The sequence below is a fragment of the Poecilia reticulata genome, chromosome 15, assembly GCF_904066995.2.
Source record: "Poecilia reticulata chromosome 15, P_reticulata-male-v2, whole genome shotgun sequence".
Classification (NCBI taxonomy): domain Eukaryota; kingdom Metazoa; phylum Chordata; class Actinopteri; order Cyprinodontiformes; family Poeciliidae; genus Poecilia; species Poecilia reticulata.
Window position 1 is genome coordinate 27,917,909 of NC_088844.1, and position 17,756 is coordinate 27,935,664.

The window sequence follows — 17,756 nt, forward strand, 5'->3', positions numbered from 1 at the left end:
ACAGATGGATGATAAAACAGATGGATGGATGGATGGATGGATGGATGGATGATAAACAGATGGATGATAAACAGATGGATGGATGGATGGATGGATGATAAACAGATGGATGGATGGATGATAAATGGATGGATGGATGGATAAACGGATGGATGGATGGCTGGATGATAAACGGATGGATGGTAAACGGATGGATGATAAACAGATGGATGGATAAACGGATGGATGGATGGATGGCTGGACGATAAACGGATGGATGGATGGATGGATGGATAAACAGATGGATGGATGATGGATGGATGCCCACTCACTAAGTGGAGTAAATGTCTTTCCTCCACTGATGTTGCTTTTCAGTGATGCTAGCATGTTCTGATGCTAACATGTTCTGATGCTAGCATGTTCTGATGCTAACATGTTCTGATGCTAGCATGTTCTGATGCTAGCATGTTCTGATGCTAGCATGTTCTGATGCTAGCATGTTCTGATGCTAGCATGTTCTGATGCTAGCATGTTCTGATGCCAACATGTTCTGATGCCAACATGTTCTGATGCTGCTACGTTCTGATGCTGCTACGTTCTGATGCTAACATGCTCTGATGCTAGCATGTTTAAAGATGCTATCTGAAAACATGCTAACAGCATTGGCATTTAGCTAAACTAAAACCTCTGATTGTTTCTGTTACTCAGGAACAAATAAAAACCCATTGTGAGCTACTTAGCATGCTAACATGCTAAAGCTAGATGGTGAAAGACAGTTTGTGCCATGCCCCCTCAGCAAGGCTTCACATTATTTAGCTGTGTTTGGATGCGCTGCCTCAGACTGCAGCCTTTTAATGTCCGTTTCTGTTGAGCGACTGACAAAAGGGAAGTTGACATGAATTGCTCACCGCTCGCTCTGGGATTTGATTCTGGCCCCAGAAAGTCTGCAGGAGAGACAGAACAAAGTAGGTGAAGCCCAGACGCTGCAGCACTCCGGGGATCCTGAGCCACGACCAGGACACTGGGACACAGAGCGACCAGTCAGAGACAACCAACACAAACGTATTTACATCCAACATCACCACGTCCAACAGCAACGCATCCAACATCACGTCCAACATCACCACATCCAACATCATCACGTCCAACATCACAACATCACCACATCCAACATCACCACGTCCAACATCACCACATCCAACATCACCACGTCCAACATCACAACATCACCACATCCAACATCACCACGTCCAACATCACCACATCCAACAGCACCACATCCAACATCACCACATCCAACAGCACCACGTCCAACATCACCACATCCAACATCACCACATCCAACATCACCACATCCAACATCACCACGTCCAACATCACCACATCCAACATCACCACATCCAACATCACCACATCCAACATCACCACATCCAACAGCAACGCATCCAACAGCACCGCGTCCAACATCACCACATCCAACATCACCACGTCCAACATCACCACATCCAACATCACCACATCCAACAGCACCACATCCAACAGCACCACATCCAACAGCACCACATCCAACAGCACCACATCCAACAGCACCGCGTCCAACAGCACCGCGTCCAACATCACCACATCCAACAGCACCGCGTCCAACATCACCACATCCAACATCACCACATCCAACAGCAATGCATCCAACAGCACCGCGTCCAACAGCACCGCGTCCAACATCACCACATCCAACATCACCACATCCAACAGCAACACATCCAACAGCAATGCATCCAACAGCACCGCGTCCAACAGCACCGCGTCCAACATCACCACATCCAACAGCAACACATCCAACATCACCACATCCAACATCACCACATCCAACATCACCACATCCAACAGCAATGCATCCAACAGCACCGCGTCCAACAGCACCGCGTCCAACATCACCACATCCAACAGCAACACATCCAACAGCAACGTATCCAACATCACCGCGTCCAACATCACCACATCCAACATCACCACATCCAACAGCAATGCATCCAACAGCACCGCGTCCAACAGCACCGCGTCCAACATCACCACATCCAACAGCACCGCGTCCAACATCACCACATCCAACAGCACCGCATCCAACAGCACCACATCCAACAGCAACGCATCCAACAGCACCGCGTCCAACATCACCACGTCCAACATCACCGCATCCAACATCACCACGTCCAACATCACCGCATCCAACATCACCGCGTCCAACATCACCGCGTCCAACATCACCGCATCCAACATCACCACGTCCAACAGCACCACGTCCAACAGCACCACGTCCAACATCACCACGTCCAACATCACCACATCCAACGTCACGTCCAACATCACCACATCCAACATCACGTCCAACATCACCACGTCCAACGTCACCACATCCAACATCACGTCCAACATCACCACGTCCAACATCACCACATCCAACATCACCACGTCCAACATCACCACGTCCAACATCACCACATCCAACATCACGTCCAACATCACCACGTCCAACATCACCACGTCCAACATCACAACATCACCACATCCAACATCACCACGTCCAACATCACCACGTCCAACATCACCACGTCCAACATCACCACATCACCACATTCAACGTCGCCACATCCAACATCACGTCCAACATCACCACGTCCAACGTCACCACATCCAACATCACCACGTCCAACATCACCACGTCCAACATCACAACATCACCACATCCAACAGCAGCACGTCCAACATCACAACATCACCACATCCAACAGCAGCACGTCCAACATCACCACATCACCACATCCAACATCACCACGTCCAACGTCGCCAAGTCCAACATCACAACATCACCACATCCAACAGCAGCACGTCCAACAGCACCGCATCCAACATCACCACGTCCAACAGCACATCACCACGTCCAACAGCACCATGTCCAACAGCACCACGTCCAACATCACCACGTCCAACTGCACAACATCACCACATCCAACGTCACGTCCAACATCACCACATCCAACATCACGTCCAACATCACCACGTCCAACGTCACCACATCCAACATCACGTCCAACATCACCACGTCCAACATCACCACATCCAACATCACCACGTCCAACATCATCACGTCCAACGTCACCACATCCAACATCACGTCCAACATCACCACGTCCAACATCACCACGTCCAACATCACAACATCACCACATCCAACATCACCACGTCCAACATCACCACGTCCAACATCACCACGTCCAACATCACAACATCACCACATCCAACAGCAGCACGTCCAACATCACCACATCACCACATCCAACATCACCACGTCCAACGTCGCCAAGTCCAACATCACAACATCACCACATCCAACAGCAGCACGTCCAACAGCACCGCATCCAACATCACCACGTCCAACAGCACATCACCACATCCAACAGCACCACGTCCAACATCACCACATCCAACATCACGTCCAACATCACCACGTCCAACGTCGCCACATCCAACATCACGTCCAACATCACCACGTCCAACGTCACCACATCCAACATCACCACGTCCAACATCACCACGTCCAACATCACAACATCACCACATCCAACAGCAGCACGTCCAACATCACCACATCACCACATCCAACATCACCACGTCCAACGTCGCCAAGTCCAACATCACAACATCACCACATCCAACAGCAGCACGTCCAACAGCACCGCATCCAACATCACCACGTCCAACAGCACATCACCACATCCAACAGCACCACATCACCACATCCAACGTCACCACGTCCAACAGCACCACATCACCACATCCAACGTCGCCACGTCCAACGTCGCCACGTCCAACAGCACCGCATCCAACATCACCACGTCCAACAGCACCACATCACCACATCCAACGTCACCACGTCCAACAGCACCACATCCAACAGCACCACATCACCACATCCAACGTCACCACGTCCAACAGCACCACATCCAACAGCACCACGTCACCACGTCCAACGTCGCCACGTCCAACGTCGCCACGTCCAACGTCGCCACGTCCAACAGCACCACATCACCACATCCAACGTCACCACGTCCAACGTCACCACGTCCAACAGCACCACATCACCACATCCAACGTCGCCACGTCCAACATCACCACTTCCAACGTCATCAAATCCAACGTCACCACGTCCAACGTCGCCACGTCCAACGTCGCCACGTCCAACGTCGCCACGTCCAACAGCACCGCATCCAACATCACCACATCCAACAGCACCACATCACCACATCCAACGTCGCCACGTCCAACGTCGCCACGTCCAACATCACCACTTCAAACGTCATCAAATCCAACGTCACCACGTCCAACGTCGCCACGTCCAACGTCGCCACGTCCAACATCACCACGTCCAACATCACCACGTCCAACAGCACCACATCCAACATCACCACGTCCAACGTCGCCACGTCCAACGTCGCCACGTCCAACGTCACCGCATCCAACAGCACCGCGTCCAACATCACCACGTCCAACATCACCACGTCCAACGTCGCCACGTCCAACATCACCACATCCAACATCACCACATCACCACGTCCAACAGCACCACATCCAACATCACCACATCCAACAGCACCACATCCAACATCACCACATCCAACAGCACCACATCCAACAGCACCACATCCAACATCACCACATCCAACAGCACCGCGTCCAACATCACCACATCCAACAGCACCGCGTCCAACATCACCACATCCAACAGCACCGCATCCAACAGCAACGCATCCAACAGCAACGCGTCCAACAGCACCGCGTCCAACATCACCGCGTCCAACATCACCGCGTCCAACATCACCGCGTCCAACATCACCGCATCCAACATCACCACGTCCAACAGCACCACGTCCAACAGCACCACGTCCAACAGCACGTCCAACATCACCACGTCCAACTGCACAACATCACCACATCCAACGTCACGTCCAACATCACCACATCCAACATCACGTCCAACATCACCACGTCCAACGTCACCACATCCAACATCACGTCCAACATCACCACGTCCAACATCACCACATCCAACATCACCACGTCCAACATCACCACGTCCAACATCACCACATCCAACATCACGTCCAACATCACCACGTCCAACATCACCACGTCCAACATCACAACATCACCACATCCAACATCACCACGTCCAACATCACCACGTCCAACATCACCACGTCCAACATCACAACATCACCACATCCAACAGCAGCACGTCCAACATCACCACATCCAACGTCGCCACATCCAACATCACGTCCAACATCACCACGTCCAACGTCACCATATCCAACATCACCACGTCCAACATCACAACATCACCACATCCAACAGCAGCACGTCCAACATCACCACATCACCACATCCAACATCACCACGTCCAACGTCGCCAAGTCCAACATCACAACATCACCACGTCCAACAGCACCGCATCCAACATCACCACGTCCAACAGCACATCACCACATCCAACAGCACCACATCACCACATCCAACGTCACCACGTCCAACAGCACCACATCACCACATCCAACGTCGCCGCGTCCAACAGCACCGCATCCAACATCACCACGTCCAACAGCACCACATCACCACATCCAACGTCACCACGTCCATCAGCACCACATCCAACAGCACCACATCACCACATCCAACGTCACCACGTCCATCAGCACCACATCCAACAGCACCACATCACCACATCCAACGTCACCACGTCCAACAGCACCACGTCCAACAGCACCACATCACCACATCCAACGTCACCACGTCCAACGTCACCACGTCCAACAGCACCACATCACCACATCCAACGTCGCCACGTCCAACATCACCACTTCCAACGTCATCAAATCCAACGTCACCACGTCCAACGTCATCAAATCCAACGTCACCACGTCCAACGTCGCCACGTCCAACGTCACCACGTCCAACGTCACCACGTCCAACAGCACCGCATCCAACATCACCACATCCAACAGCACCACATCACCACATCCAACGTCGCCACGTCCAACGTCGCCACGTCCAACATCACCACTTCAAACGTCATCAAATCCAACGTCGCCACGTCCAACATCACAACATCACCACGTCCAACATCACCACGTCCAACAGCACCACATCCAACATCACCACGTCCAACGTCGCCACGTCCAACGTCGCCACGTCCAACGTCACCGCATCCAACAGCACCGCGTCCAACATCACCACGTCCAACATCACCACGTCCAACGTCGCCACGTCCAACATCACCACATCCAACATCACCACATCACCACGTCCAACAGCACCACATCCAACATCACCACATCCAACAGCACCACATCCAACAGCACCACATCCAACAGCACCACATCCAACATCACCACATCCAACAGCACCACATCCAACAGCACCACATCCAACATCACCACATCCAACAGCGGGCAAAAATTACTCAATAATGTTCCAATATGGACAGAATTCGGTCCAGAAAGATATTTGAATGTCAAGAACGAAGCAGGTTTCCCAGTTATCTGTTGGTTGTGATTGATTCTGATCTGCACATTAGTTAATTGGAGACCTTTGTCACACAAAGTGCTGCAGAACCATCCGATACCAATCATTGATCCAATGAACAAATCAAATAAGAGGCGGAAGTGTCTCCGTTCGCAGAAGGAGAGGAAGCTCCCACTGGTGATACTTCAGTTAAATCTGTACGTTAAAGATAATTTACACCCAAGAAAGCTGAGAAAAGAAAGTTTTTACACATTATTGTTCATTTTTGGTGGATTTACGCTTCCGGGAAGTTAAAATGCGTTCAATAACAGTGAGAAGTGGCTGATATCGGCGTCTGAGCACTTATAGGAGAGAGGAAGTCAGAAATGTTTTTGTTTTACTGATAAATTATCTGTTTATTGAATATTACTGCGTTTTGCACAGAACAACAGGTGTATTTTATTCGGCTAGGTTCTTATTTATTTCAGGAATTAAATTCAAAGAGTGGAACATAAAAATTATGTAGATTAATTACAGAGAGGAGGGAAAATTTTCAGCCATTTATTTCTTAGTTTTCATGATTATGGTAAAAACGCCAACCTAGCTAACCTTAAATATTATATGATATACAAATGTAATAAAAAATTATTTAATGCTCAGCAGGTAAAACTAAAATAAAATAGAAAAAGTCCAGTAAACTAAGTTTTGCATGTTTTATTTAAGGAATTGTGGCAAACCAGTTGTTAAAATTTACCAGTTTGGACACAACTGATGTAATTAAAATATATTAACTTTGTAAAGCTATACTAAGTTACTGAACCGATCCTCTCTTGATTTCTCCATTACTCCACGGTGTAATTTATTGCTTCTGACAAACGTTAGTGCCTCCTCCTCTCTGTCGACTGACATTGAAAGGGTTCGGCGTTTCGAGCTGACGTGACTCCATTCCCTTATTGGATCAAACCGTGGGACTGAGAGACGCAAAGCATCGTCCTTGGAGACGGAGGGCAAAGCCGCTGCAGATCTGCAGAGTCCAGCAGCTGCAGCAGGCCTGTAACTCTATCTGTTTGCAATCGGCCATTACCCAAAGAGCCGCCGTTTCGGCTCAGTTCGACGTCCCCAGCCGCGGCACCTTGAGACTGCGCACTCAACAGCAGCGTTTTCCTAACCCAGTTATCCGTGCAGGAACGTCCATTAGCACCGGGGGCTAATGTGCAACAAGGAGCGCCAACGCAGCCAAGTCACTGAAATAACGTTAATCACAAATGTTGTGAAGGTTACAAATTATGAGGTTACACAGTAAAAAAATGTATTTAAAAAATGGGTGTTCATTTTTCAAAGTTATATTTTCATCATGTTTTTATTTATTCATTGTAAGGTCTCCAAACTAAATATTTAATTTGGATATAAATATTTAGTTTGCAAAGTAAATATTTAAACTTTCAAATTTAATATTTAGTCTTTAAGGTAAATATTTAGTTTGCAATCTAACTAACATTTAGTTGAATTATCTAGTTTGTTTAATAGCTAAATATTTAGTTTGCCTATTAGCTGTTCAGTCTTCCAGCCACTGGGGGCGCTGTTGTAAAGTACTGGCTGTACAGCTTTACACCCCATACAGTCAGTGAAAACTTTATATGTCCGTTCACAGTAATGTAGTTCATTAGCTCTCTGGTTTAAACAACATTTTGTGGGATTTGTTGTAAACCTACGCGGCCCATCTCGGGGAGAATAGTTGAGAAAGCAGAAGCCGATTATCAGCAGCACAACTGTCCTCCAGGTGATCTTTCTCAGCAGCTGCAGGCGGCCGACTCCTCTCCTCTGCATGGAGCTGAAGGCCAAAACCACCGAAGTCCCAATTATAAACACAAACCTGCAAGACAAAACACCAGGACGTCATTCAGACACGCCACGGTCACGCAGGCCGAGAGAAAATACCAGGACTTACCAGGGCATGACCAGATCAGCCACCGTTAGACCTGCAACAAATACAGCAATCGGTGATCAAAACAGATTAACTGGAGCTTTACTCAGATTCAGTAAACTGTATTAATCCCACTGGATTATACCAACAATACTGGATATGCTCGATATTAGCAATGCGATCAATTCAGCTAAGCTTATTAAGGAGTCATTAGCAACACAACTAAACTTACTGTTAGCTATTAGCAACATGTTAACAGCTAAGTTTACTGTCCACTAGCTATTAGATAGCTAACAGCTGTATTTGCTGTTAGCGCTCTATTTTACATAACATTCTTTTAGCTAGGTGTTAGCAATACAACAAACGCTAGCATCTGTTGGCTAGCGTTTGTTAGCCAACAGATGCTAGCCTACACCGTCTGTTGGCTAGCGTCCCTAAAAGTTAAGTTAAGTTATCTAAACTTAATAAGTTAATAGGTTTATCTAAACTTATTTAGATAAACTACCTATTAGCAATATCATAACAGCTAAAATTACTGTTAGCTAGTTATAATTATAAGATGTAAATATTTCCGCAGAAATTATAAAACAAAACTGGACGTAAAAATAGATCCTAGCAGTAAAATTAGCAATAATCAACAAAACAATCCCAGGTGTGTAAAAGTTTATAAAATGCTGAAAACGCTACAATGTTGACCGAACTGGAGATAAATTCAGCTGATTATCTCTGATTTCTCAAAATAAATTTGTCATTTCAGCTGAATTTACAATAAAACGTCTGAATGCCTCCATGTTTGTCCTCCATTCATCATGGCGGCTGACCGCAGTTTAGACGATGCGGCCGCCACGATGAGGAAATGTTTGTAATTAGCAGGTTCAGGTTTCTTGCCATCAGAGCCCAATCGGTTCTGGTTCTGTAGATTCGTGCAGGCTCTGCTCTCCAGCCTCACCGTTCCAGGGAGCGTGTTGGAAGAACCAGTAGCCGCCTCCGCCGTAGTTCACAAACACCATCACTGTCAGGGCGAACCTGCGCCAACATGCGAGAGCACAAAAAGGAGACATGGCTGGAGTAAAGGAAGGGAAGAAGGAAGGAAAGAAGGATTCATTACAGATTTCTGCTGCATAGAAGCTGAATGCTGCTTCTCCATGTTTGGTTCTGGGGATGTAGAACCGCGTGATGTAGAACAGGGTGACGTAGAACCACGTGATGTAGAACTGGGTGACAGAACAGCATGACGTAGAATTGCGTGATGCAGAACTGCGTGACGTAGAACCGGGTGACATAGAACAGCGTGACGTACGTAGAACTGCGTGATGTAGAACTGCGTGATGCAGAACTGCGTGACATAGAACTGCGTGATGTAGAACTGCGTGGCGTAGAACCGGGTGACGTAGAACTGCGTGACGTAGAACCGCGTGACGTAGAACAGCGTGACATAGAACTGCGTGATGCAGAACTGCGTGACGTAGAACCGGGTGATGTAGAACCGTGTGATGCAGAACTGCGTGACATAGAACAGCGTGACGTAGAACTGCGTGATGTAGAACTGCGTGACGTAGAACTGCATGATGTAGAACTGCGTGACGTAGAACCGGGTGATGTAGAACCGTGTGATGCAGAACTGCGTGACGTAGAACTGCATGATGTAGAACTGCGTGACGTAGAACTGCGTGATGTAGAACTGCGTGACATAGAACAGCGTGATGTAGAACTGCGTGACGTAGAACCGTGTGACAGAACAGCGTGACGTAGAACTGCGTGACGTAGAACTGCGTGATGTAGAACTGCGTGACATAGAACAGCGTGATGTAGAACTGCGTGATGTAGAACTGTGTGATGTAGAACCGTGTGATGTAGAACCGTGTGATGTAGAACTGCGTGACGTTGAACTGCGTGACGTAGAACTGCGTGACGTAGAACTGTGTGACGTAGAACTGCGTGACGTAGAACTGCGTGACGTAGAACTGCGTGATGTAGAACTGCGTGATGTAGAACTGCGTGATGTAGAACTGCGTGATGTAGAACTGCGTGATGTAGAACTGCGTGATGTAGAACAGCGTGACGTAGAACTGCGTGACGTAGAACTGCGTGACGTAGAACTGCGTGACGTAGAACAGCGTGATGTAGAACTGCGTGACGTAGAACTGCGTGATGTAGAACTGTGTGATGTAGAACTGCGTGACGTAGAACTGCGTGATGTAGAACTGCGTGATGTGCTCCGTCTTCCTGGTTTTCGTCAGGACGGCAGCAGCAGCAACTGCAGCAGCGGCAGCAGCGGCGGCAGCGGCAGCAGTGTCTGGGCCAGATGGATGTTTTTAGTCAGACCTGTGAAGACGCTGCTGCAGTAATCAGTGAGGCTGAAAATACATCCATGGACGAGTTTCTCTAGATCTTACTGAGACATTATTAGACCTTTAGTCCTGGAAATGTTTTCCAGGCGACAGAAGGCCGACTTTGTAACCGTCTTAATGTGACTCTGAAGGCTCAGATTTCAGCCGGATCTCTAGTTTCCAGCTGTAGTGACTGAAGTTCTGTTCCGACGGCAGATTGTTCCTCTTTAGGTCCAAAGATAATAAATCCAGAATAAAGGAGCCAAGGAGGGAAGAAACCAAGGAAGAAAGGATACAAGGAAGAAGGAAGAAGGGAAGCGCAGCAGGAAGTGAAAGTGAGATCATAACACGACACCCTGAACTGAAGCCGTTTTCAGTGGCGAATGCCGCCTCAGCATAATGAATCACTCAGGAAATGAGCGCCTCTGGATCTCCTCGGCTTTGCTGACTAAACACTTTGCACCTAATATATGATTCACTTTGTGCTGAAACACTCTGACCAAGAACCCTGTGACCAAGAACTCTGTGACCAAGAACTCTGTGACCAAGAACACTCTGACCAAGAACCCTGTGACCAAGAACTCTGTGACCAAGAACTCTGTGACCAAGAACCCTGTGACCAAGAACACTCTGACCAAGAACCCTGTGACCAAGAACACTCTGACCAAGAACCCTGTGACCAAGAACTCTGTGACCAAGAACCCTGTGACCAAGAACACTCTGACCAAGAACCCTGTGACCAAGAACCCTGTGACCAAGAACCCTGTGACCAAGAACCCTGTGACCAAGAACTCTGTGACCAAGAACCCTGTGACCAAGAACTCTGTGACCAAGAACCCTGTGACCAAGAACACTCTGACCAAGAACCCTGTGACCAAGAACCCTGTGACCAAGAACTCTGTGACCAAGAACCCTGTGACCAAGAACACTCTGACCAAGAACCCTGTGACCAAGAACCCTGTGACCAAGAACTCTGTGACCAAGAACCCTGTGACCAAGAACCCTGTGACCAAGAACTCTGTGACCAAGAACCCTGTGACCAAGAACACTCTGACCAAGAACCCTGTGACCAAGAACCCTGTGACCAAGAACCCTGTGACCAAGAACCCTGTGACCAAGAACACTCTGACCAAGAACCCTGTGACCAAGAACACTCTGACCAAGAACCCTGTGACCAAGAACTCTGTGACCAAGAACCCTTTGACCAAGAACACTCTGACCAAGAACCCTGTGACCAAGAACCCTGTGACCAAGAACCCTGTGACCAAGAACCCTGTGACCAAGAACTCTGTGACCAAGAACCCTGTGACCAAGAACTCTGTGACCAAGAACCCTGTGACCAAGAACACTCTGACCAAGAACCCTGTGACCAAGAACCCTGTGACCAAGAACTCTGTGACCAAGAACCCTGTGACCAAGAACACTCTGACCAAGAACCCTGTGACCAAGAACCCTGTGACCAAGAACCCTGTGACCAAGAACACTCTGACCAAGAACCCTGTGACCAAGAACCCTGTGACCAAGAACCCTGTGACCAAGAACACTCTGACCAAGAACACTCTGACCAAGAACACTCTGACCAAGAACCCTGTGACCAAGAACCCTGTGACCAAGAACACTCTGACCAAGAACCCTGTGACCAAGAACACTCTGACCAAGAACCCTGTGACCAAGAACACTCTGACCAAGAACCCTGTGACCAAGAACACTCTGACCAAGAACCCTGTGACCAAGAACTCTGTGACCAAGAACCCTGTGACCAAGAACACTCTGACCAAGAACCCTGTGACCAAGAACCCTGTGACCAAGAACCCTGTGACCAAGAACACTCTGACCAAGAACCCTCTGACCAAGAACACTCTGACCAAGAACCCTGTGACCAAGAACCCTGTGACCAAGAACCCTCTGACCAAGAACCCTGTGACCAAGAACTCTGTGACCAAGAACCCTGTGACCAAGAACACTCTGACCAAGAACCCTGTGACCAAGAACCCTGTGACCAAGAACCCTGTGACCAAGAACTCTGTGACCAAGAACCCTGTGACCAAGAACTCTGTGACCAAGAACCCTGTGACCAAGAACACTCTGACCAAGAACCCTGTGACCAAGAACCCTGTGACCAAGAACTCTGTGACCAAGAACCCTGTGACCAAGAACACTCTGACCAAGAACCCTGTGACCAAGAACCCTGTGACCAAGAACACTCTGACCAAGAACCCTGTGACCAAGAACCCTGTGACCAAGAACCCTGTGACCAAGAACACTCTGACCAAGAACACTCTGACCAAGAACACTCTGACCAAGAACCCTGTGACCAAGAACCCTGTGACCAAGAACACTCTGACCAAGAACCCTGTGACCAAGAACACTCTGACCAAGAACCCTGTGACCAAGAACACTCTGACCAAGAACGCTGTGACCAAGAACACTCTGACCAAGAACCCTGTGACCAAGAACTCTGTGACCAAGAACCCTGTGACCAAGAACACTCTGACCAAGAACCCTGTGACCAAGAACCCTGTGACCAAGAACCCTGTGACCAAGAACCCTGTGACCAAGAACCCTGTGACCAAGAACCCTGTGACCAAGAACTCTGTGACCAAGAACACTCTGACCAAGAACCCTGTGACCAAGAACCCTGTGACCAAGAACTCTGTGACCAAGAACCCTGTGACCAAGAACTCTGTGACCAAGAACCCTGTGACCAAGAACTCTGTGACCAAGAACCCTGTGACCAAGAACCCTGTGACCAAGAACCCTGTGACCAAGAACTCTGTGACCAAGAACCCTGTGACCAAGAACCCTGTGACCAAGAACCCTGTGACCAAGAACACTGACCAAGAACCCTGTGACCAAGAACCCTGTGACCAAGAACACTCTGACCAAGAACACTCTGACCAAGAACCCTGTGACCAAGAACCCTGTGACCAAGAACCCTGTGACCAAGAACACTCTGACCAAGAACCCTGTGACCAAGAACACACTGACCAAGAACCCTGTGACCAAGAACCCTGTGACCAAGAACTCTGTGACCAAGAACCCTGTGACCAAGAACTCTGTGACCAAGAACCCTGTGACCAAGAACTCTGTGACCAAGAACCCTGTGACCAAGAACTCTGTGACCAAGAACCCTGTGACCAAGAACCCTGTGACCAAGAACCCTGTGACCAAGAACTCTGTGACCAAGAACTCTGTGACCAAGAACCCTGTGACGAAGAACTCTGTGACCAAGAACCCTGTGACCAAGAACCCTGTGACCAAGAACTCTGTGACCAAGAACCCTGTGACCAAGAACTCTGTGACCAAGAACCCTGTGACCAAGAACCCTGTGACCAAGAACCCTGTGACCAAGAACTCTGTGACCAAGAACCCTGTGACGAAGAACTCTGTGACCAAGAACCCTGTGACCAAGAACCCTGTGACCAAGAACTCTGTGACCAAGAACCCTGTGACCAAGAACCCTGTGACCAAGAACTCTGTGACCAAGAACCCTGTGACCAAGAACCCTGTGACCAAGAACCCTGTGACCAAGAACTCTGTGACCAAGAACCCTGTGACGAAGAACTCTGTGACCAAGAACCCTGTGACCAAGAACCCTGTGACCAAGAACTCTGTGACCAAGAACCCTGTGACCAAGAACCCTGTGACCAAGAACCCTGTGACCAAGAACTCTGTGACCAAGAACCCTGTGACCAAGAACACTCTGACCAAGAACCCTGTGACCAAGAACCCTGTGACCAAGAACACTCTGACCAAGAACCCTGTGACCAAGAACCCTGTGACCAAGAACCCTGTGACCAAGAACACTCTGACCAAGAACACTCTGACCAAGAACACTCTGACCAAGAACCCTGTGACCAAGAACCCTGTGACCAAGAACACTCTGACCAAGAACCCTGTGACCAAGAACACTCTGACCAAGAACCCTGTGACCAAGAACACTCTGACCAAGAACCCTGTGACCAAGAACACTCTGACCAAGAACCCTGTGACCAAGAACTCTGTGACCAAGAACCCTGTGACCAAGAACACTCTGACCAAGAACCCTGTGACCAAGAACCCTGTGACCAAGAACCCTGTGACCAAGAACCCTGTGACCAAGAACACTCTGACCAAGAACCCTCTGACCAAGAACACTCTGACCAAGAACCCTGTGACCAAGAACCCTGTGACCAAGAACCCTGTGACCAAGAACACTCTGACCAAGAACCCTGTGACCAAGAACTCTGTGACCAAGAACCCTGTGACCAAGAACACTCTGACCAAGAACCCTGTGACCAAGAACCCTGTGACCAAGAACCCTGTGACCAAGAACCCTGTGACCAAGAACTCTGTGACCAAGAACCCTGTGACCAAGAACTCTGTGACCAAGAACCCTGTGACCAAGAACACTCTGACCAAGAACCCTGTGACCAAGAACCCTGTGACCAAGAACTCTGTGACCAAGAACCCTGTGACCAAGAACACTCTGACCAAGAACCCTGTGACCAAGAACCCTGTGACCAAGAACACTCTGACCAAGAACCCTGTGACCAAGAACCCTGTGACCAAGAACCCTGTGACCAAGAACACTCTGACCAAGAACACTCTGACCAAGAACACTCTGACCAAGAACCCTGTGACCAAGAACCCTGTGACCAAGAACACTCTGACCAAGAACCCTGTGACCAAGAACACTCTGACCAAGAACCCTGTGACCAAGAACACTCTGACCAAGAACGCTGTGACCAAGAACACTCTGACCAAGAACCCTGTGACCAAGAACTCTGTGACCAAGAACCCTGTGACCAAGAACACTCTGACCAAGAACCCTGTGACCAAGAACCCTGTGACCAAGAACCCTGTGACCAAGAACCCTGTGACCAAGAACCCTGTGACCAAGAACCCTGTGACCAAGAACCCTGTGACCAAGAACCCTGTGACCAAGAACCCTGTGACCAAGAACTCTGTGACCAAGAACACTCTGACCAAGAACCCTGTGACCAAGAACCCTGTGACCAAGAACTCTGTGACCAAGAACCCTGTGACCAAGAACTCTGTGACCAAGAACCCTGTGACCAAGAACCCTGTGACCAAGAACTCTGTGACCAAGAACCCTGTGACCAAGAACCCTGTGACCAAGAACCCTGTGACCAAGAACTCTGTGACCAAGAACCCTGTGACCAAGAACCCTGTGACCAAGAACCCTGTGACCAAGAACACTGACCAAGAACCCTGTGACCAAGAACCCTGTGACCAAGAACACTCTGACCAAGAACACTCTGACCAAGAACCCTGTGACCAAGAACCCTGTGACCAAGAACCCTGTGACCAAGAACACTCTGACCAAGAACCCTGTGACCAAGAACACTCTGACCAAGAACCCTGTGACCAAGAACCCTGTGACCAAGAACTCTGTGACCAAGAACCCTGTGACCAAGAACTCTGTGACCAAGAACCCTGTGACCAAGAACTCTGTGACCAAGAACCCTGTGACCAAGAACTCTGTGACCAAGAACCCTGTGACCAAGAACCCTGTGACCAAGAACCCTGTGACCAAGAACTCTGTGACCAAGAACTCTGTGACCAAGAACCCTGTGACGAAGAACTCTGTGACCAAGAACCCTGTGACCAAGAACTCTGTGACCAAGAACCCTGTGACCAAGAACTCTGTGACCAAGAACCCTGTGACCAAGAACCCTGTGACCAAGAACCCTGTGACCAAGAACTCTGTGACCAAGAACTCTGTGACCAAGAACCCTGTGACGAAGAACTCTGTGACCAAGAACCCTGTGACCAAGAACCCTGTGACCAAGAACTCTGTGACCAAGAACCCTGTGACCAAGAACCCTGTGACCAAGAACCCTGTGACCAAGAACACTGACCAAGAACCCTGTGACCAAGAACCCTGTGACCAAGAACCCTGTGACCAAGAACACTCTGACCAAGAACCCTCTGACCAAGAACACTCTGAGCAAGAACCCTGTGACCAAGAACCCTGTGACCAAGAACCCTGTGACCAAGAACACTCTGACCAAGAACCCTGTGACCAAGAACTCTGTGACCAAGAACCCTGTGACCAAGAACACTCTGACCAAGAACCCTGTGACCAAGAACCCTGTGACCAAGAACCCTGTGACCAAGAACCCTGTGACCAAGAACTCTGTGACCAAGAACTCTGTGACCAAGAACCCTGTGACCAAGAACACTCTGACCAAGAACCCTGTGACCAAGAACCCTGTGACCAAGAACTCTGTGACCAAGAACCCTGTGACCAAGAACACTCTGACCAAGAACCCTGTGACCAAGAACCCTGTGACCAAGAACACTCTGACCAAGAACCCTGTGACCAAGAACCCTGTGACCAAGAACCCTGTGACCAAGAACACTCTGACCAAGAACACTCTGACCAAGAACACTCTGACCAAGAACCCTGTGACCAAGAACCCTCTGACCAAGAACACTCTGACCAAGAACCCTGTGACCAAGAACACTCTGACCAAGAACCCTGTGACCAAGAACACTCTGACCAAGAACGCTGTGACCAAGAACACTCTGACCAAGAACCCTGTGACCAAGAACTCTGTGACCAAGAACCCTGTGACCAAGAACACTCTGACCAAGAACCCTGTGACCAAGAACCCTGTGACCAAGAACCCTGTGACCAAGAACCCTGTGACCAAGAACCCTGTGACCAAGAACCCTGTGACCAAGAACTCTGTGACCAAGAACACTCTGACCAAGAACCCTGTGACCAAGAACCCTGTGACCAAGAACTCTGTGACCAAGAACCCTGTGACCAAGAACTCTGTGACCAAGAACCCTGTGACCAAGAACCCTGTGACCAAGAACTCTGTGACCAAGAACCCTGTGACCAAGAACCCTGTGACCAAGAACTCTGTGACCAAGAACCCTGTGACCAAGAACCCTGTGACCAAGAACCCTGTGACCAAGAACACTGACCAAGAACCCTGTGACCAAGAACC

The 17,756-nt window shown here is 49.2% G+C and overlaps 1 protein-coding gene across 5 annotated transcripts in view; it reads right to left on the bottom strand.

Moving 5' to 3' along the window:
• The window catches only part of LOC103477188 (heparan-alpha-glucosaminide N-acetyltransferase), a 53,320-nt gene that overhangs the window by 14,208 nt on the left and 21,356 nt on the right, over positions 1-17,756 (bottom strand). For all 5 annotated transcript variants that reach the window (XM_081616009.1, XM_081616008.1, XM_081616006.1 and 2 more), the window contains exons 8-11: positions 9,411-9,487; positions 8,486-8,516; positions 8,250-8,410; positions 888-1,000 (exon numbers count right to left, since the gene is read on the bottom strand). In XM_081616009.1, coding sequence (XP_081472135.1) covers positions 888-1,000; positions 8,250-8,410; positions 8,486-8,516; positions 9,411-9,487 — 382 coding nt within the window. The remainder of the gene's footprint in view (positions 1-887; positions 1,001-8,249; positions 8,411-8,485; positions 8,517-9,410; positions 9,488-17,756) is intronic.